Source organism: Ovis canadensis, chromosome 1 (assembly GCF_042477335.2).
Source record: "Ovis canadensis isolate MfBH-ARS-UI-01 breed Bighorn chromosome 1, ARS-UI_OviCan_v2, whole genome shotgun sequence".
Taxonomy (NCBI): domain Eukaryota; kingdom Metazoa; phylum Chordata; class Mammalia; order Artiodactyla; family Bovidae; genus Ovis; species Ovis canadensis.
The window spans coordinates 29,361,667-29,382,810 of NC_091245.1; the positions used below are offsets into that span (position 1 = coordinate 29,361,667).

General features: G+C 49.4%; 1 protein-coding gene across 1 annotated transcript; it reads right to left on the reverse strand.

The window, feature by feature from the left end:
• Positions 1-545: 545 nt before the first annotated feature.
• On the reverse strand, positions 546-20,572 carry CDCP2 (CUB domain containing protein 2). Its single transcript, XM_069570261.1, has 6 exons — positions 20,494-20,572; positions 12,052-12,399; positions 8,721-9,056; positions 7,175-7,528; positions 4,069-4,247; positions 546-872 (listed from the first exon to the last, which is right to left on the reverse strand). Exons 1-6 carry the CDS (start codon positions 20,570-20,572, stop codon positions 546-548), a joined length of 1,623 nt encoding a protein of 540 aa, XP_069426362.1.
• Positions 20,573-21,144: the final 572 nt, after the last annotated feature.

Sequence of the window (21,144 nt, forward strand, 5' to 3'; positions counted from 1 at the left end):
GTTCCTGGAGTTTGGAGGCAGGACTGGCCTGCTTTAGACAAAGTCCTCGTGGTTCCTGGGTCAGTTCAGGAGAGTGGAGGCCCCTGGATGGATACTGAACTTCCCACTAACGAGGGCTTAGGACGAGCAATTAGTTGGAAAATTAGGAGGTGACTTATTTGCATCCTGAGATGGTGAAGTTCTCATACAAGTTACAAGTCAGTTTTATCAACTCTGTCACCAGTGACCACAACCGTATACACTGACAAACAACACACACAGGAGGGTTCTTTTCTATAGCAGAAAATCTTTAAAATTAATGACAATGAAAACAATTGCACACCTGTGCATGGCATGCTATAGTTTACATAGCTCTTATCCATTTATGCTCTTCTCTGAGCCTCATGCCAAACCTGTACCAGATAAGTAGGATAGAGTCAAGGGCCCCAGGAAACTGAGGCTCAGAGAGAAGGTAGTGACTTGCCCATGGTCACTAACAAGTCAATAAGAGCTGCTCTCACCCCTACTCTGGGGTCCCAGGGATGTCAGACGCCAGGTCCCCCCGCCTACAGCAGCATCAGGACCACGATGGCAACCACCATGAGGACTCCGGCCAGGATGCAAAGGCCCAGGAAGACGACGTCACTGGTGTCCTGGGCCACCATGGCCACGGGGCCCTCCAGTGCCTCTGCCTCATCCCCAGGGGATGCCTCCTGAAGGTGCTCGGCCGTGGCAGCATAGGGCCCGAGCCAGCGGGAGCCGGACAGCAGGTGCACAGAGGCCTCCTTGCGGCGTGGCTCGCAGCGGACCTCATACTCGTGGGTGTCCTCCTGCCCACCAGCTGAGAAGTCGATGTACAGCACGCTGACGATCACTGAGGTGTTATTTCTTCTCTGTGGGGGTCAAGGGGCACTTGCTCACACCTAAGGGGGCCAGGAGTGCCCCTGCTGCCCCAGCAATGTGGGGAATCAGTGCCAAGGGGACAGAACTCCAGAGTCTGGGTTCCAGTCCCAGCTTGGCCACTGACTCCTTCCCACCCAGAGCCTCAAGCTCCTTGCCCCCCCGCCCCCTGTAAAAGGGGCACTACCAGGATGTCTGGAAGGACAGTATGAGATTCGATGGGTCAGTATTTGCTCTGGCTTCAGGGAGGTGGAATCTATGACAGATAGCAACTGTAACAACAGGGACATTTGCCATGTTCCAGGCTCTGCATTTAAGTGCATTATCTCATTTAATTCTCATGACAACCTCCTCTAATTGGTACCATTAATATCCCCGTTTGCCAGATGAGGAAAGTGAGGCCCAGAGGTTCAATCCCTTGTCTGAGGCCACACAGCACACAAGTGATAGGGAATATATCCTCCCCAGAGCTGCTCAATTCTTAACTGTGCTGTTAACCACTGCACCTCACTCAAACCAAAGAATGTAGAACCAAAGGGGGCTTTCAGGGTATCTAGTTTAATCTCCCTTCCTTGGCAATACACAGATGTGGCCACTGAGGCCCAGCAAAGCCATAATTTGCCCAGAGCTAGGTCCAGAAGCCAGTCTCCTGCCTCCCCATGAGATGCCATCTCCCTGGTGTGATGTGACTTTCCTTCTGGAATCTTTTGGCCCAGTTGTGTCTACAGCGATTCTGTGTCCCTGTGGTTGAGTTCAGGTCAGTCCAGCTTATCACCCAGGGGTTGGGAAGAGCCACTGAGGAGTGAGATGTGGGGAGCCTGTCACACTGCTGCCCTCCTCACCTGCACGGATGAAGGAGATAGGAGTCCAGATGCCCTGAGACGGTGGGGCTTTGGGGCTGGGGACTGAGGGACAACGTTTTGACAGACAGTCTGTTGTGTCTTGACTGGAGGCTGCAGTTATGCCAGGATACTCTCCCCAAATCTAGAGCAGCCATTACACTTCTCAGACCTCCCCAACTGCCCTGTCTGGTTGCGTTACTGCTGAGCAGTGCGTGTGTGCTAAATCACTGCAGTGGTGTCCCACTCTTTGCAACCCCATCGACTATAGCCTGCCAGGCTCCTCTGTCCATCGAATTCTCCGGGCAAGAATACTGGAGTGGGTTGCCATACTCTCCTCCAGAGGATCTTCCCGACCCAGGGATTGAACCCACATTTCTCAAGCTGCCTGCAAATTGGCAGGCAGGATTGTTACCTCTAGCACCACCTGGGAAGTCCTACTTATGAGCTGAGGCTTTTCTAAAAATCAAGGCTGCCTAGAAAGTGCAGACACACAGGAGGAAGCTGCCATCACTGGATGCTGGGCAGCCCTTTCAGGAAGAGACTGAAGGGGCTGCAGATCTGGACTTCGGTGGACCAGGAGACCGTGTAGGTCTCTCCCAACTCTGGGCTCCCAAAAGGCTCTGAGACCGCGTCTTCTGCCTCGTGCCCTCAGCCTGTCTTGCCACCGTACTCTCTGAGGAGGACCAGAGCCCTGAAATTTTGTGACAAAGTATTGGGGGGGTGGGAGAGACAGGATCTGAGAGTGAAAGTGGGCCCAGTGAAAGGCCCAAAGTGAATCCACGTAATAAGAATGGAGAGAAGGCCACACGAAACAGGTGTGTGGGAAAGGGTCAGGGGCTCTTGATGAGTGAGACTGGAGGAGGAAAGACAGTCCACACACACGTGGTGTTATGGTTATGAGACCAAGTCTCTGTGGTCTTTAAGAAAAGTACAGAAAGGTTGGGGGCTTCCCAAGTGGCACGGGGTAAAGAATCCTCCTGCCAATGCAGGAGACACAAGAGATACAAGTTCAATCCCTGGGATGGGAAGATCCCCTGGAGAAGGAAATGGCAACCCACTGTAGTATCCTTGCCTGGGAAATCCCATGGACAGAGGAGCTTGGCAGCCTACAGTCCACGGGGTCGCAAAGAGTCAGACATGATTAAGCAACAAAGCACACGTGCACAGAAAGGTTGTCCTGATTTTGGCCACTTGAACTGTGCATCTGCGAAAGCAACTCAATGCAGAGACTGGTCCTCATGGGTCTACGACTTGTACGTGTTACACTAAGAACCCATGAGTCTAAGGTTCCCGGTTTTTATGTTTCCATGATATTGATGCCAAGCTTCTATGATTATGAGGCTCTAAGTTCTAGCGGAGGTTCTGCAACTCTGAGACCCACCTTTGTTCTAGATGTCATGATTCCCTGCTTCTGGTGCTCTCTGTCCCCATCATCTTATGATTCTATGGAATGTGGTTCTGCCCCTAAAGAAAACCGCTCGGGGATTTAGGGCATAGGGTAGAGGCGAGGGCAGATTATCTTGGCAGCCAAGACTGACTCCCACTTCTCCTCTACTCAGATCAAAAGGATGGTGGCTGCCAGGAGGCTGGGGAGCAGAGGGGGAACTGGAAGAGCCAGAGGTACACACTTGGTTAATGCTGGGTGTGGGGGAAACATGGTTTGTTGGAAATCAGGTGATTCTGCCAAATCACGAATCCTCAGATACCAAGGCCTTTCCCCTTTCCAACATGCCCCTAAGAATACAAACACCCAGGGTGCTTGGGCAACCACCCAGTGATGCTAAAGGCCTCAAACCTGGGTTCCAGGCTTCCAAAATACAAGGATAGTAGAAAATCTTCATTTGCACACCTCGCTGCCTTTGGAGGGAGGTGGATCCTGTCACTTGAAGGGCTCTTTTGTTTTGTGGAACCCAGAAAAGGATTTGGATCAAAAGGTAGTCCAAAGGGACCCCCTCCCACAAGGGAGGGGGTGGGCAGGCGGGAGGCAGTAGTGCTCAAACACCCCTATATGTTAGAGGTGGGGACTGTTGGCCCTGGGGAGCTCCAGGGAGGACAGGGGACAGCAGGAAAGCCTCCAGAAACGTCAGGACCTTGACAGAGGGGCCTCCAGTAGGGGCTGTTGGTCGTCAGCAGGTTCGGCAGCAGGATCGCCCTTCTCCATCTCCCCTACTTGAGCTCCTTGTTGTGTCTACATTGAACAAGTTTGCTGAGGAGAAGAAGAGGCTGAGTTCCATATCCAGGAGGTGTGATGACCACAGCCAGGAAGAGAAGCTGAATTCTCAAGTCTGGCAGGTGCCTCTCCTCAGGGATCAGGGCCCCAGCCTCGTGCCAGCCCTCATCCCCCTACCTGAGACTCAGTGCCGCAGGTGTCAAAGCGGGCTTGGATCCGGAAGTTGCTGCCCATCTCCTGGGCGGCACAGCTCCGGCTTCCCAGGTAGACTTTGGTCCGTTCTAGTGGGGCCAGCGCCTGTGCAGAGATCAGGATCTGGAAGTCGGTGCGGGAGCAGCTCACGTTCATGGGCACCACTGGGGATGGATGGGAGAGGGGAGCTGGAGGCCATGTGGGCAGGCAGTCTGACCCCCGCACCTTCCTCAAGCCCCTGGCCAAAGGGTGGTGGGTGGAAAACCGAGGCCTAGAGCGTGAATGGCTCATATGCAGTCCTACAAGGACATATTTACATGTATTTCTCCATTTAACTCCGTCAGGCTATGAGCTCCAAGGCAGGCACCATTCCTACTTCTCAGAGTCCTCTAAGCCCAGAGCTTGAAAGGTGAATATACGATTGAATGAATGAATTTTGTTAATCATAATGGAAGCTACTATTTGCTGATTATGTTTGCCATATACCAGGCAATTCAATCATTTAACAAGTATTTACAGCCTACGATGTCCAGGCACTATCCTGAATGCCAGATATAGAAATGAAAAGAAAAAAAAACAGCCTCACATGCCTACCTTCTTCGAGTTTATATTCTAGTCGGATGAGGGAGCAATAAAGATGTAAAATACACTGAAGTGTCAGAGTAGTCGAAGGAAAATCAAGGAAAGAAAAAGATGGAGATGAGGAGAGCAGCATGTATGCATGGGTGGGGTTGGTGGGGCGGGCAGGGGTGGTTGCAATCTGAAAAGCGTAGTGAAGAAAGTCTCATTCTCCCTCCTCATAATGACCCCATGAGGCGGACACATCTAAGTCCATTTTACAGTTTTAGAGCTCCGAGCTCTGAGAGGTGACACTGCCTGCAGTGTCCAAGCTGGCATTTTCACCATCGAGTCTGTAAAGATTCCACGGTTCCTGGTCTCTCCACCCTGTGCGGGAGCCCCCGCAACCCCTCCCAGACAGGACGGTCTGACTCTAAGCCACTGGGTCTGTGCGAGCCTGTGTGTGCGTGCTTGTGTGCGTGCGGGTGTGTAGGGGGCGGTGTTTGCTGGGTCACGGGTGAGGTTAGGAGGAAGGACGTGGGGGTGGGGAGCTGGAGGGAGGAAAAGGAAGGAGCTGGCAGGCAGAGGCCAGGAACTCTCAACCCCTCTCCGGGAAACGCCTCAGACATATTTCAGCCTCTGGTGTCTGGGCAGTCGGCGATTTATGGGCCTGCCGTCTCCCACGATGATCTTGGTGGCGCTGAACTGTGTGTCACCCCTGATTGATGCTGAGGCCGTCCTCCAGCCGGGAGGCCGGCTACAGCCTGGGCCACATCTGGATCCTGGCCCAGCACGAATGCCCTGTCTGACCCCAGGCTCCCAAGGACATCAGGGAGAGAGGGGGTGGGTGGGAGTGGGGCCCTTGCATCTGAAACAGGAGCCAGGAGAGGAGAGGCCCACCCTCTGTCTCTGGAGGGACCAAAAGGAGAAGGGGCTTGTCCAAGATCACACATGGCTGGGAGAGAACCCAGGCCTGGAAATAGGCCCATCAGAACAAAGGGGACTTTGCAGTACCTTCAGCCAGTATCTTCAGTTTACTGAGACCTGTCAGCCAGCTGTGGCAGAGCTTGTGGCACTTGGATCTCCAAGTGCCATCCAGGAAGAGGTCACTCTAACAGAGGAAGAGTCCTCCTGCAGGTTGCTGGGTGGAGGTGACTGAAGCAGACAGAGGGGGGCTCTGTCCAGGTCACTTCGCTGCCGCTAGCTTGCTGCAGCTCTCCTGGTTCCTTCCCCTACAGGTCAGCCCCAGTGGATGATCAGCGTGTGTGCACGTGTTAGTCACTCAGTCGTGTCCAGCTCTTTGCGGTCCCATAGACTGTAGCCCACCAGGCTCCTCTGTCCATGGAATTCTCCAGGCAAGAATACTGGAGTGGGTTGCCATTCCCTTCTCCAGAGGATCTTCCCAACCCAGAAATCAAACCCAGGTCTCCTGCATTGCAGGTGGGTTCTTTACTGTTTGAGCCACCGGGGAGGCCCAGCAGCACTTGAATGTGGCCCTAGTCTGTCTGAGCTCAGCCATGAGCCTCCACTCAGTCCCTCTCAGCCACACAAAAAGCAGGAATGTGAATTCTAGCCTTGCCTGTGCCACTGCTGCCTGTGTGACATCAGCAAAGTCCTTTCCTCTCTGCATCTCCATTTCTACGCCTGCATAAGAGGCTCTAGCCTGGTCAGGTAGAGGGCAAAGTGGGTCCAGAGAACAGGCTTTTCTGGGCCCATGGCCCAGGGAAGGGTGGTGAGAGGAGGGAATAGATGGTAGATGCTGACAGCTGGCAAATCTAACTGGCACTATGGAGGATGGAAAAGCTGAGGGCCAAGTTCCCTAGCCAACTCTGCAGCTAGGCACAGCCATATGATCAAGCTTAAAATAATAGGATCAAGAAGAAGAAATTTGAGTGCTTCCAAACATGCTTTTACTTTCCTGATAAAAGGACATTTGTGGCTGGCACTTCCCCTACCCTCTTCCAGACTTGAGCATGGACATGATGCCTGGAGTTGTGGCAGCCATATTGTGGTCATGAGGCTGAGAGAATCTCAGACATGCAAACTGGGATATTGTTGAGTCCCTGAACCAATATAGCAGCTGACTAGCTCTAGACTTCTTGTTATAAAAGGAAATCAAAGGTCTTGAAAGATCAGTAGTTTTTCAAACCACGGTCAGTCAGGACTTATGACTGTACAAGCAAGGTTGTTCAGCAGTATGAACATAAATAGTATCACCATATTTTGTGTATTGCCCTTGGATATGAGAATCAACCATAACACAAGAGAAGTCAGGGGCCCATGGGGACAGATAGAGAGCAATTGGGAATCGTAGATTTGGAAGCTAGAAAAATAGGTCACTATAATAGTGAAAATAAGCAGGAGTCACACTGGTACAGCCTCAGAGGTCCCAGGGCAGGAGTCGGCAGTGATGTAGCCACCAGAGAAATTGGTGCAATAGAGGAAAGAGGGATGGAGGAAGGAGACTGCAAAGTCCTGGGACCCCAGCCTCACCTTCCCCCGCAGCACACCCTCACCCTCTACCCCAGCTGACCTCCAATGTAGGCCACAGAGAAGCCCCTGCGGGTGGTGCTACGGTCCGTGCGCAGCACAATCAGGAGCTGGTTGTGGCTTGAGGTGACCGGGGGTGGCAGGTGGTGGCCACACCAATTCCCCAGCAGAGGCGCCTCCTCACTGGCCCCATCAAAGGCTGCTAGATGGTCGAAGTCGCAGGTCCTGGTCAGGCTGCTGGGCTCCTCCAGTTCCAGGTCTAGGAAGAACACCTTGACCCGGTAGCCAGGAGGCAGGCGGATGGTCCAGTGGCACCGGAGGTTGTTGGGGTAGGGGCTGGGGTACTGCGGGCTGGAGAAGTTGCCCTGCACTGCAGTGTACTCCTCCTGGCATTCTCCTGGATTGGGGAGAGCAGGTCCAAAGGAGCAACAGTGAGAAGGGTGGAGACTGTTATCTTCTGCAACCACAGCTTGGGCAGCAGGCACCATAGAGATCCTAAAACCACCCTGGCAGGTTGTGGGCACCATGCAGAAAACCAGACAAGTAATCCCAAAGGCTGCTTTAAACTGTAACTAGCTGAAAACTGGGACTCTCACTCCAACGGGTAATCCATTGCCTGAGTGTTGACCCTACTGGGAATTCAATAAAAATGTATAATACCTGTCCTCGGAGTTAAGTCCAAACCTGGACTTGACGGGCAAGGTGGTTCATGACCTTGCCCCTTTTCACTGAGCCCCACCCTCCAGCTTCACCAAACATCTCCTAGCACTATGAGCCACAAACCCTCTCGGTCCTCCATGCCATATACTGATCCTGCTGCTTGGGCTTTCTTGGTGGCTCAGTGGTAAAGAACCCACCTGCCAATGTAGGAGATTTAAGAGACATGAGTTTGATCCCTGAGTGGGGAAGATCCCCTGGAGGAGGGCACGGCAACCCACTCTAGTATTCTTGTCTGGAGAATCCCATGGACAGAGGAGCCTGGCAGGCTACAGTCCCTAGGTTTGCAAAGAGTCAGACACAACTGAGGCGACCATGCACTTCTTGAACACCCTTCCCTTCCTTCTGCCACTGTTTAACTCCTTCAAAGGGCTGCCCAATTCCTTCCACCTCCAGGAAGTCATCCATCATTCTTACTATTAGATGTCACAGATCCCAGTGAGTATTCACTGTTTTCTTCTCCATCTCCTCCACCAGAGTTTAATTCCCAAAGGTTCATCCATTCATTTGTACAAACATTAATTGAATGTCTTCTATGTAGCAGGTATAAAGATAAATCTATAGGAACTCGCAGTCAGGCAGAGGAGATTGACATGCAAACCACATAAAGAAGTGACGAGCGTTAGATCATTGCTATGAAAACACTTCTCAAAGGAGCTGAAGGAAGAGAATTATTTGGAGGGTATCAGGAAGTCTTCACAGAGGAGGTGACATGCTTGTGCCTTGGTATCGGCCAGGCAGGAAAGAGTGTGCCAGAACATTTCAGGCAGAGAAAGAGCAGGAAGTGCCAAACCCAGAGGCAGAAAAGTAGAACTCCTCCCCAGCCCCAGAGCATGCACAGAGCCCTCGGGGTTCTGCTGCAGTCCTCCCACCTGAGAAGTAGTAGGCCTTGAAGCCGCGGCCTCCGATGTTGAAGTCAGACTTGAAGACCACCTGCAGCTCGTGGCCCAGCGACACAAGTGTGGGGGGCCTGGCACTGCCGCAGTAGTGGTGCCCCTGGGTGGGGCCGGGCCCCCCAAGCACAGCCACGTAGTCGTACGTGCACTGCTCACTGCCCTCCATCTGGAAGTCCACGAACACCAGCTTGACGGTGGCGGGGCCAGCGGCCCGGATCACCCAGTGGCACTCCGCATTGTTGGGGTAGTTGTTGGGGTACTCGGGGCTGACGAGGACCCCTGACAGGCCGGTCAGGACACCACCACACACATCTGCAAGGGAGCCCACTTGAACTGGCACCCTCCCCTGGCACCCCCATCTCCTCCCTTGGGAAATGTCACTCCCGCACGTGTTCACCCGGACGCTTGGCACCACCCACTGAGTACTTGTTAGGTGGCGGGCACAAGCCATCATTTTAGCCCATCACCCTAAGTGTCGGACACGACAATGACTGAACAATAACAACCGCAAAGTGACCCCATGAGGAAAGCAGGGTGGTTCCCCCAGGTTACAGCCGGGAAACTGGAGGCAGAGAGAAGTTAAGCGACTTACCTGTGTGAGTTAGCATTTACCCAGATAGAGCCCAAGAGAAGGGTCTGAGCCCCAAGAGTTTATCTGGGAGAGACAGGGGACCACAGGTGGGCACCGAGGGAGACAGGGGGGAGAGTGGGGGCACTCACCCACCAGCCCCTCAGAATGCAGGCTGAAGGCTGCTGGTCGTAGAGGTAGGCTGCCACAGCTTTGGTAAAAGCTCTCAAACAGAGACGTGGAGACCAGCAGGTGCCATTGACCAGGCCCAGGGACAGAGCAGGGCCCTGACCGTGGGCCACCCCGCTGGTATCAAGGAGCATGAGATGCGACTAACTACTGAGTCTGTACGCTTGACATTGTGAGTCTTACTGCCCCTCCTACCAAGGACAGTGGTGCACAGAGGCTGAGACACCTCAGGCCAGGAATATTATCAAACCTCCGTAACAGATGAGGAAACTGAGGCTTAGAGGGAGGATCTGAAGAAGTAGAGATAGACTTGAAGTCTGAAGATAACTGTGTTCTCAGCTCTGCCTTCTACTGCTGTGTGACCCTGGACAAGTAACTCAGCCTCTCTGAGCCCCATGGAAATATTAGAACTCATAAGACTCGTTCAATCTGACCCGCCAGGCTCAGACTCATGCAGAGTTTGAGAAGTTTCTGGTGAAAGTCCTTTGGAACCTAGTGTGGCAGTATAACCAGGAGGTGTGTGATGATGAATGGTGCGACCAGCTGGAGGCCACCAGCAGGAAGGGGCACACTAGGTTGTGTCTCCCGAGACTGCAGAATCTCATCCCCTGGCAAGGCTGTATGAATGGAGCGCTGTGCCAGGCAGCTAAGGACTTGAGTTCTTCTCCTAGAGTTTGCCCTTCCCAGATGTGTGACCATGGGAAGGCACATTCCTTCTCTGGTCTGAGATGCATTGTTTGTGAAAACAGAGGACAGGTTTTGACAGTCTGTGAGATCCCTTCCAACCTCAATACCCTTAGCTTTCAAACTGTGTTAGCAAGGGCTTTCAAACTTAGCAGGGACTTTCAAACTATGTTTCAGGGCTCCACGGTGGCCCCGGGGCATCAATCTGCAGACATCTGGTGTAAATGTCATTCTTACATTGTATACAAACTTTTTTTCTTAACTCAATGAAAGATAGAATCCACAGTCATATACCTCAACTGTAAAGATATAACTAATTGGAGACCATCAATATTTACTGATGTTTTCAATGTTTGGCTTTCCAGCGGTCATATATGGATGTGAGAGTTGGACTGTGAAGAAAGCTGAGCGCCGAAGAATTGATTCTTTTGAACTGTGGTGTTGAAGACTCTTGAGAGTCCCTTGGACTGCAAGGAGATCCAACCAGTCCATTCTGAAGGAGATCAGCCCTGGGATTTCTTTGGAGGGAATGATGCTAAAGCTGAAACTCCAGTACTTTGGCCACCTCATGCGAAGAGTTGACTCATTGGAAAAGACTCTGATGCTGGGAGGGATTGGGGGCAGGAGGAGAAGGGGACGACAGAGGATGAGATGGCTGGATGGCATCGCTGACTCAATGGACCCGAGTCTGAGTGAACTCTGGGAGTTGATGATGGACAGGGAGGCCTGGCGTGCTGCAATTCATGGGGTCACAAAGAGTCAGACACGACTGAGTGACTGAACTGAACTGAACTGAAGTGCATGTTAAAAATACGAACTTATAAACTAAATGCTTACAATAAAATGCTGCCTTTACCTCTTTTATATATCAGGGATTAACATAAGGCTCTACCTGATGTAAGGGTACTCCTGTTTTTTTAAAACATTGGGAAACATTGCACATGGTATTATAACTTTGATATCTTAATCTAAAAATCTAGGGATCTAAAATCCCACTACCATTAGATCTGTCTGCAGTTCTTATGTTTCAGCATTCTGCAAATCTATGTCTCCAAAGCCAGTGGGGGCTAATGTCCACAGCTTGCACACACGTGCGCACACATACACACACCCGCCCCCGCCCACACCGTGGCCCTGATTGCTGCTGGTGGATGCTGTGCACCAGGAGCCTCTGTGGCACCCATTGCTTGAGCTGACGTGAGGAAGGCCTTTGGTTTTGGCCTTGGGAGAAGGGAGGACGAAGGAGCTTTGAGGGTGAGCAGAGAAGCCTGAGGAAGGAGGAAGGAGTCCAGCAGACAGGCACTGAGAGCAAGGCCTGTGCTCCCCTTGCTAGCCTGAGGGCAGGTGCTAAGCCTGGCTGGGGTTAGGGACCATGATGTAAGGGGCGAGCTCAGGAAAGCTTTGTGAAGGAGAGAATCACCAGCTCCACACAGACCCGGTGCCCCTTCCACTGCTGAGGACTTGAGGGCTGGGGGGAACTCACTTGCCCATGATATAATAAGATGCCACAGAGGGGTGAGGAGCAGGGGCAGCGCAGTGTCCCGTCCTGTGTCCCAAGGCCGCTCAGGGGTGAGAGGACGAGGACAGGCGAGCACAAGAGGCCTCGTTCCTGAGCACAGTGAGACCCTCTGGGGGCTCCCAGGATAACGGAGGGAGAGGAGGGGAGCGCTGCCATGCAGCTGGGGACACACAACCACCAAGACTGCCAACAGAGGCAGCCTTTGCCCGTGAGCTACGAGAGCAAGGGCATCCAGGAAACAGGGCGGCCTGCACGCTAAGATGCCTAGACCCGGCCTGTCTTACCTGCCCCCGCCGCCCTCCCCACCCTACCCAAGGCCACGCTCTCCACCGCCAAGTCCCCCTTGCCTTTCTGGTAGCCCGCGGAGAAGCCACGGCTGGCCACGTGCTTGTCTGAGTGGAAGACCACAGACATGACGTGCCAGGAGGAGGTAAAGGGTGGTGGGGGCACCCTGCCACAGAACCTCCCCAGCAGGTTGCCCTGGTCCCCGGAGGCACCGTTGTAGATCTCCAGGAAGTCGAAGCCGCAGGTGTCGTGGTACTCCAAGTCAAAGGCGTGGAAGGTGAGCAGCACGGAGGAGCCCTCAGCCACCACGATCAGCCAGCTGCACTCCGTGTTGTAGGGGTAGAGCCCGGGGAAGTTGGGGCTGGAGAAGTTTCCAGAAGGTGCTGAGAGCACACCCCCACATTTGACACCTGTGGCAAGAGGGAAGAATGACCCAGAGTCAGTGCTGGGGTCCCGGATCATGGCCCAGCTTCAAAACAGGGTCTTTGGGATGGAATGAGAGAGCAAAGGCCACGACCCTAAATCAATTCATTCATTCATTTACTTATTCTTCAAATACTGCCAAACAGTCTTATGCGTTCAATAAATATTGTTTGAGTGTGGGGCATTGTTCTAGGTGCTGGGGTTACAGCAGGAACAAATGGACAAAAATTCTGGTGGGGAAGATGGACAGCAAACATAATAAGGAAAATATGGAGTGTATTAACTAGTGATAAGTGCTCTGGAGAAAAATAAAGCAGGGGAAGGAGATAGGAAGTGTCAGGTAGGCCAAGTGTCAGGTAGGCCTGTAATTTTATAGGTAGAGGGATTGAAACTGTATCCTCTGCAGTGGAAGCGTGGAGTCTTAGCCACTGGACTGCCAGGGAAGTCCCATGAGCCTGTGATTTTAAATAAAATATACTAGGCACTAAAGATGTGCGTTGGGGAATTCAAAAATTAAAAGTAATATTACCCACCCCATCCTGAGTGAAAATGTGCAGTCTATTACAAAGTGTAAAGTACATTCTTATATGAATGTATTTGTTTATATTTTGAAAAAGAAAACAATGGAAGGAAACTAATAAAAATGGTTCTCTGTCACAGGAAGAAGTAAGCAGCAAGGAGGAAACAGGTGTGACTGCTAGACATCTTTAAATGCAACTTATTTTATAATTTTGACTTTTTAATCATGAATAATTTAATATAATTTTTAAAATATCAAAAGATTAAGTAACCCCAATGCCATAGAAAGTGAAAGAGGAGAGTGAAAAAGTTGGCTTAAAACTCAACATATGGAGCCTATTATACAGAGTGAAGTAAGTCAGAAAGAAAAAAACCAATACAGTATATTAATGCATATATATGGAATTTAGAAAGATGGTAACGATGACCCTATATGTGACACAGCAAAAGAGACACAGATATAAAGAATAGACTTTTGGACTCTGTGGAAGAAGGCAAGAGTGAGATGATTTGAGAGAGTGCATTGAAACATATATATTACCATATGTGAAATAGACGCCAGTCCAGGTTCCATGCGTGAGAAAGGGCCCTCAGGGCCTGTGCGCTGGGACGACCCTGAGGGATGGGATGAGGAGGGAGGTGCAGGGAAGTTCAGGATTGGGGACACATGTACACCGATGGCTGATTCATGTCAATGTATGGCAAAACCCACTATAATACTGTAAAGTAATTAGCCTCCAATTAAAGTTAATTAATTAATTTAAAAAAACTCAACATAAAGAAAACTAAGATCATGGCATCCAGTCCCATCACTTCTTGGCAAATAGATGGAGAAACAGTGGAGACAGTGAGAAATTTTATTTTGGGGGGCTCCCAAATCACTGCAGGTGGTGATTACAGCCATGAAATTAAAAGACACTTGCTCCTTGGAAGAAAGGCTATGACCAACCTAGAGAGCATATTAAAAAGCAGAGACATTACTTTGCCAACACAGATCCACCTAGCCAAAGCTATGGTTTTTCTAGCAGTCATGTATGGATGTGAGAGTTGGACTATAAAGGAAGCTGAGTGCCGAAGAATTGATGCTTTTGAACTAGGGTGTTGGAGAAGACTCTTGAGAGTCCTTTGGACTGCAAGGAGATTCAACTAGTCAATCCTAAAAGAAATCAGTCCTGAATATTCATTGGAAGGACTGATGCTGAAGCTAAAACTCCAAGTCAGCGAAGAGCTGACTCATTGGAAAAGACCCTGATGCTGGGAAAGATTGAAGTCAGGAAAAGGGGATGACGGAGGATGAGATGGTTGGATGGCGTCACCTACACAATGGACATGAGTTTGAGTAGGCTCTGGGAGTTGGTGATGGACAGGGAAGCCCGGCGTGCTGCAGTCCATGGGGTCGCAAAGAGTTGAACACGACTGAGCGACTGAACTGAACTGATAATTGGAACAAAGGAAGTGTGCCAGTGTCAATAGAAACTAAGACTTGCAGTATAAGAGGAGAGAGATACAAATTAAAACTTAAAAAAACTAAGTAGAACTCTTGAGATCCTTCATTTGAATTGAGAACATCAGTATGAACTTAAGATTTATTTTTATTTCTAAAAATATTAATTTATCAGCTTTGTTCACTAAAAAGCCTAAAGGCAATAATATTCCAGTAGTATTTTGTACCCCTTTGACTTAAATTAGGATTATTATATCCAACTAAATTAGGTTAAGATTGTTATGTCCAACTAATATGAACCAGGACTCCTTAGAGAAATAGTCAGGGGCAGAAAACATACAAAATACACTTGGGACATCTTGACAGCTACAAAGTAAATAAGCTATCAAAACTGCTGGGATTGTGTCAAAAGACACAGAACCCTGCTAGAAGGGGCTCGCACTGGCTAAAGAAGGTATATTTGGAGCTTCAAAAAAGATTTATTGCAGTGAGTTGAAACCCATCAAATATATAACCATTTATGAATTCATAATGAACTAAAAAAGTTAAAAGAAATTAAAATGGAACTTATTGATTTCTTTTAGAGATTTCTGGGGCAGGAAGTCATTTTCTTCTTGCTACAAAGAGAAAGAATTAAGCATTTAATTTGCCTTTCCTGTTATAAATTTCACGCATTTCAGGATAACTAAATAGCTGATGATGAAAAAGTATTATTTAAAGAAGACTACAGAAAGAATAACAACTTTAGGGACTTCCTTGGTGGTCCAGGGGTAAAGACTCCACGCTTCCAGTGCAGGGGGCCTGGATTTGATCCCTGGTCAAGGAACCAGATCCCACATGCTGCAACTGGGTTCACATGCTGCAGCTCAAGATCCCTCATGCTACAACAAAGATCAAAGATCCCACATGCCGCAACTAAGATCCAGCAGAGCCAAATAAATAAATTTTTCTTAAAAAAAGAATAACAACATTAGAAAACATAAATTTGCAAACCTTAATGAAATCGTCATCATCATCATCTATCCTAATCATGGAGGGAAAAGGTAAATGAGGAGAGGTAAAACCTACTGAAGTAGATAAATATTCTCTGTAAAATTATTTCAACTTTGCTAATGTTTGAAAATTTTTATAATTAAAAAATACCAGGCTTCTCTGGTGGCGCAGTGGTAAAGAATCCACCTGCCAACGCAGGCGATGCTAGTTCAGTCCCTGGTCTGGGAAGATCCCACATGCTGCAGAGTGGCTAAACCTATGGGCCACGCTATTAAGCCTGTGCTCCAGACCAGACGAGCTGCAATACTGAGCCTGTGTGCTGCAGCTAATGAAGCCCGCGTGCCTGGAGCCTGTGCTCGGCAACAAGAGAAACCACCGCAGTGAGAAGCCCTTCACTGCAACTAGAGAGGAGCCCCTGCTCGCCGCAACCGAGAAAAGCCCGTGCAACAGCAGAGACCCAACACGGCCAAAAACACAGAAATTTAAAAAAATCATTTAAAAAAATACCCCCAAAGTTACATTTATAAGAAACTTTACGGTGGATGGATGAGGCTAACTGAACCCGCTGGTCAATCTTAACATCAAAGTGGAACACTGGATAATAGGTGACCTGATGAAACACCTATAATACCTTCTTATAGAGGAAAAAAAAAAAGGAACCTGAAGCTAATGAAATCTCTGGATCTGTCTACAGTTTAGAGGAATATGGAAGCTAGAGGAAGAGTCTAAATGACCTTATGAGGACACATGCAGCCCAGTCCAGAATGTGGGAAATTCTAATGACCCAGGTGCTTCAAAGTAAATAAGGTGGCAGGGGGAGACACAACTAATATATTTTTTAAAAGGCTCAGCTAGAAGAAAATATAGAGGGTGAGTTCCTTGACTTTGGTCTCAGCAATAATTTTTTTGATTTGACAACAAAAGCAAAAATAAACAGGTGTGACTACATTGAACTAAAACCTCCACACAACAGAGGAAACTGTTAATAAAATGGAAAAAGAAAAGTCTATGGAATGAAGAAAATATTTGCAAATCATACATCTGATTAGGGGTAAATATCCAAAATATATAAAGAATTCGTACAACTGAAGGCCAAAAAGAAAACAGAGTCTGCTTTAAAATGAGTAGAGAAATTGCATAGGAATTTTTCCAAAGAAGTCATACAGATGACCAACAGGTGCATGAAAAGGTGCTCAACATCACTGACCATCAAGGAAATGCGAGTCAAAACCGCAATGAGACACCACCTCCCATCTGTTAGGATGGTTATTATTTAAAAGATAAGAAACAACAAGTGTTAGCAAGTGTTAGTGTGGAAAAAAAGGAATCTTTTTGCACTGTTGTTGGGAATGGAAACTGGTGCATCCTCTGTGACAAACAATATGGAGGCTTCTCAAAAAAAACAAAAAAGGGCTCCATATGATCCACCAATTCCACTCTGGGTATATTTCAAAGGAACTGAAAACAGCATATCGGAAAATAATCTGCATTCTCATGTTCACTGCACAATTATTCACAGTAGCCGAGATATGGAAACAACCTAAACATCCACCAACAGATGAGCGGAGATACATACGGCATAGGTGTTGCTCAGCCTTGAAAAAGGCATCCATCCTGATATTTGCAGCAACATAGACATTGAGGGCATCGTGCTGAGTGAAATAAGCCAGACCGAGAAAGACAAATACTGTATGGTATCACTTATATGTGAAATCTAAAACGTCAGACTCATAGAGCAGAAAAGTGGTTGTCAGAGAAGTCAATTAAAAAGAAAGAGAGAGAAAGACTCAAGAGCCAAATACCAACCGAAAGCAATGTGTGAACCTTGTTCAGATTCTGATTTGAACAAACCAATTGCAATAGGATTTTTTTTTTGTTTTTGCAATAATTGGGGAAAATGGAACATGAACTATTAGATAAAATTAAGAAATTGTTATATAATTGCAATACTATTGGGAATATTTATCTATTGAATATATATATATCTGTTAGATATACTCTGAAATATTTATGGGTAAAATAGTATATTTGAGATGGTCTTTAAATTTCTCTGACCCTCCCCTGTCCCACACCTTGCTAAAATGGAGATGGGGGTAGGATAGAAGAACCAGAGGGCTTCCCTGGTGGCTCAGATGGTTATGAATCTGCCTGCAATGCAGAAGACCCAGGTTCGATCCTTGGGTGGGGACGATTCCCTGGAGAAGGGAGTGGCAACCCACTCCAATATTCTCGCCTGGAGAATTCCATGGACAGAGGAGTCTGGCGGGCTACAGTCCATGGGGTCACAAAGAGTTGGACATGACTGAATGACGAACACTTTCACTTTCTTTAGAAGAACCAAGAAAGGCAGAATGTTGACAATTGCTGAAGATGGTTGATGGAAACATCAGGATTTATTATACTATTTTCTCCACTTAGTGTTTGAAAATGTTCATAGTTAAAAGTTGAAGAAAAATGATCAACACATTCTTAGTCACCTTGTCAGTGAAGCTTCCCTCAACCACCCTGTTTACAACTGAAAACCTTTCCCCATCCCTCTGCCCTTCTCTCCCTTTCCTGCTATGCTTTCTCCATAGCACCCACCACCACTGAATGTACTGTTTACTTCCTCATTTGTTCAGTTCACTGTCAGTCTCTCTCCACAAAACTGTAAACTCTATAAAAGCAGGGATTTTCATCTACTTTGTTCTCTGCTGTAAATCAGGCATCTGGAAGAGCTCCTTGCATAAAGCAGGTGCTCAGTATATATTTGCTGAATGAATGAACGAGTGAGTGATCTTGTATTATCTTTATAATATCCCCATAAAATAGGCAGCACAGGTGTTACTGACTCCATTTAACAGATAAGAAAACTGAGGCCCAGAAAGGGAAGTTACCACTGTAGCTGATATCCTGTTTTGGTCCACACAGCACCCATTCCTCTATCTCTTCCAAGAACAAGCCCCTGATTTTAGACACTGCTCTCTTCCCTTGCCTCCATATGATAACCCTCTTGCATCTTTCCCTGACCCAGGGAGGACACGTGAGCCTAGCTGGGAAATCCTGAAGCCTCCACCACTGCCACAGTGACTGGCCCGGGGGGTGGGCCTGTGCCGCCAGAATCCTGCTACAGAATGCCCAGATGAGAACCTTTTCTTCCCTGGTCCCTAGGCTGGGAGTTAGAGCTCTGGGTGGGACCATGCTCAGGGCCTGTTGAGAAAGCTTGTCAGCAGACAGCAACAACCACGTGACAAGCCGAAATGGCCTGGAACCCAAGCGGCCCAGCTCAGCTACACTCTTGCCTCCCTGGTGACAGAGCCAGAGCATTTCTCTTCTTGCTTAAACTCATCCAGGTTGTGTTTCTGTCCCTTGCCACCGAAAGCATCTTGAGGATGCTTCACCAAAGTTCCTGTAAGAGAGGCACATTTGTCAAGCATGTGCTCCGTACATGCCTGCGCTGATTCAGAATGGGCCCCTCCCTGGGGTGTTCACAGCTAGGGGGGAAGATGGGGGGAGTTAGGCAAAGGAGACAACGCCATGCGGTATGAATGTGCTGGGGCCGCACAGGGCACTCTGGGGTCCAGAGGGAGGAAGGCCAGTCTTGCTGGAGCCAGCTGAGAAAGAGGAGGGACACAAGAGAAGGGGATGTTTGGCTAGGAGGAACAAAGGCTTCATAGGTTGGGGAAGATTTGGAGGAAGGAACCGGAAACAACTAAAGCCTCAGACTCACGGTCACTTAGCCTCCCTGAGCCTAGTCAGGCATCTGTGAAATGGCATAATGACCTTGCTGGGTAGCTGTGAGCTCAGAGAAGAGAAAGCTGTGTAAGGGCTACAAGATGCACACCCAGTTCACAACAGGTCACCTGGCCCCGGGGGCAGGTCAGGGCGGGAGTGGTGTCTGATCCATGCCTTTATGTCAAGAGGATAGAGGGACATCCTGTCCAGTGACTGTCACTGTCATTCCCTCAGACCTTCCCACTGGATGGGAAAGGCCATGAGGAGGTTGGAGCAAAACTCTTGTGGCCCAGGAGGACCCAGGGGCCAGCACAGGTAAAAGCTTTGTCCTTCAGGCACCCTGACCCCCAGGGCCGCTCCAAAGCCGCTGAAGTCCCAGTGGCTATAAATAGGAACAGTTAGCTTCTCTGATCACCCTGGCATGAAGTAAGATGCCTGGGTGCCTGGCCCATCTCTGCCACCAAGTAGGTTTCCTTCCTGAGACCCCCTTGAGCCTGCAGGAAGGCAAGGCACAGATAGCCGTTGGCTGAGCCCCACTACATACGAGCCCCTCAAAGATAGGTGAGTGATACTGCCCTGGCTTCCCAGACAGACTCACAGAGGACTGGAGCCCCACAAAGGACTGGAGCCCCACAAAGGACCTGGGACCAGGGTGCCAGAAGAGGGTTCTAAGAGCTCCAAGGAGGGGCATCTGAGGCTGATGAAGGGATGTGGAAGTCTTCCTGGAGAAGCTGGTGCTTGAGCTGAGCTTGAAGGATAAGCCAGGTGTTTTCAGGTGGAAAAAGAGAAAAGGGACCTTCCAGGCAGAGGGCACAGGGGGTGAAAGCCCTAAGGGTGAAGGATCTCCTGAAGGGGATGTGATCCTTTGTCAGAGCATGGGATGCCCAAGGGATGCTGGGAACAAAGGCTGGATGTTATACAGAGATTGGAGCCAGACCTGGGTGAGGGGGAGGTTGGCTTTATAGAGAACTTTGATGTCAATTGACTGGTGATGGGGAAGTACAGCAGGCTCTCAGGAGGGAAATAAGGACTCCTTCCAGCAACAAATCTTTAATCGTTCTCTGAGCCATTCCCCTCACCCTTGGTAAGCATGCAGTCTTGGACAGGTTACCTAACTTCTCTCTCCCTCAGTTTCCTCACCTGTAAAATGGGAGACTGATACCCACTTTGAAGTTTCTTGTGAAGATTAAATGCATTCATGCATGTTGCATGGAAAGTACCCAGCATATAGTAGGCATTCAACAAATACTGTCTTTCACAATCTCAGAAGCAGTACAACTCAATTCAGCCAACTCTCCCCAGAAAGGCCTTCCACTTTCTGGCCTCTCACGCAGAAACCTCCTGAGACCCCACCGCCCCCTGCCACCCTTTTGCCTCCCGCCGAGGTCCTGCCTGTCCCAGCAGCTCTTACCTTTCGTGGCTTGGGCTCTAAGGTCTGGGCCCAGCAGCGCCACTGCCAGCGGCAGACAGAATACCAGCTCCTCCAGCATCTCCTCATCGGGTCCCTGCAGGTCTGCAGAGCTTGGGGCAGGCCAGGACTTGAGGGTCTGAAGCAGGGGAAAGAGAGGTGAGGCTGCAAGGGCCTCCAAGTTAACGGTGGTGTGAATAATTCATCGGGCCCTCGAATTAGTAAGCTGATCCCCTGTGCTTCCTTCACTCCACCCTAAGGTGACGGATATAGTGTCACCAGGTTGACACTTCTGAGATCTGCACTGGCCACACTGGATGGGGAGAGGGCTGGGAGAGAATCTGGTGGTGGAGAAAGAGCACGGGTCTGGGGGCTAGGCAGATCTGGGATCGTCCTGGGTCAGCCTCCAACTTGCCAGGTGACCTTGAACAAAGTCATCCAACCCCTCTAGGTCTTGATCTGACGCCTATATCTGGTGGGGCCACTCAGCCCTGCCTATAGGGCTATTGTGGAAAAAAAATGTGGTAACACATGCTAAAAAACACAGTTGGCGCTTGCTACAGGTTTCCCCATCGCCTATCCAGGTGGGAGGGGACAAGGATCCCTGAGACATGCATAGATGAGCTCAGAGGGAGAGTGAAGGGAAGAACGTAG

Coding starts and splice junctions, on each gene's coding strand:
- CDCP2 (XM_069570261.1), bottom strand. CDS start 20,572: ATGCTGGAGGAGCTGGTATTCTGTCTGCCGCTGGCAGTGGCGCTGCTG. Junction 7,529..8,720: donor CAAGGCCTACTACTTCTCAG/GTGGGAGGACTG, acceptor TCCCCAATCCAG/GAGAATGCCAGGAGGAGTAC. Junction 873..4,068: donor CCTGCGGCACTGAGTCTCAG/GTAGGGGGATGA, acceptor TGACCCCCACAG/AGAAGAAATAACACCTCAGT.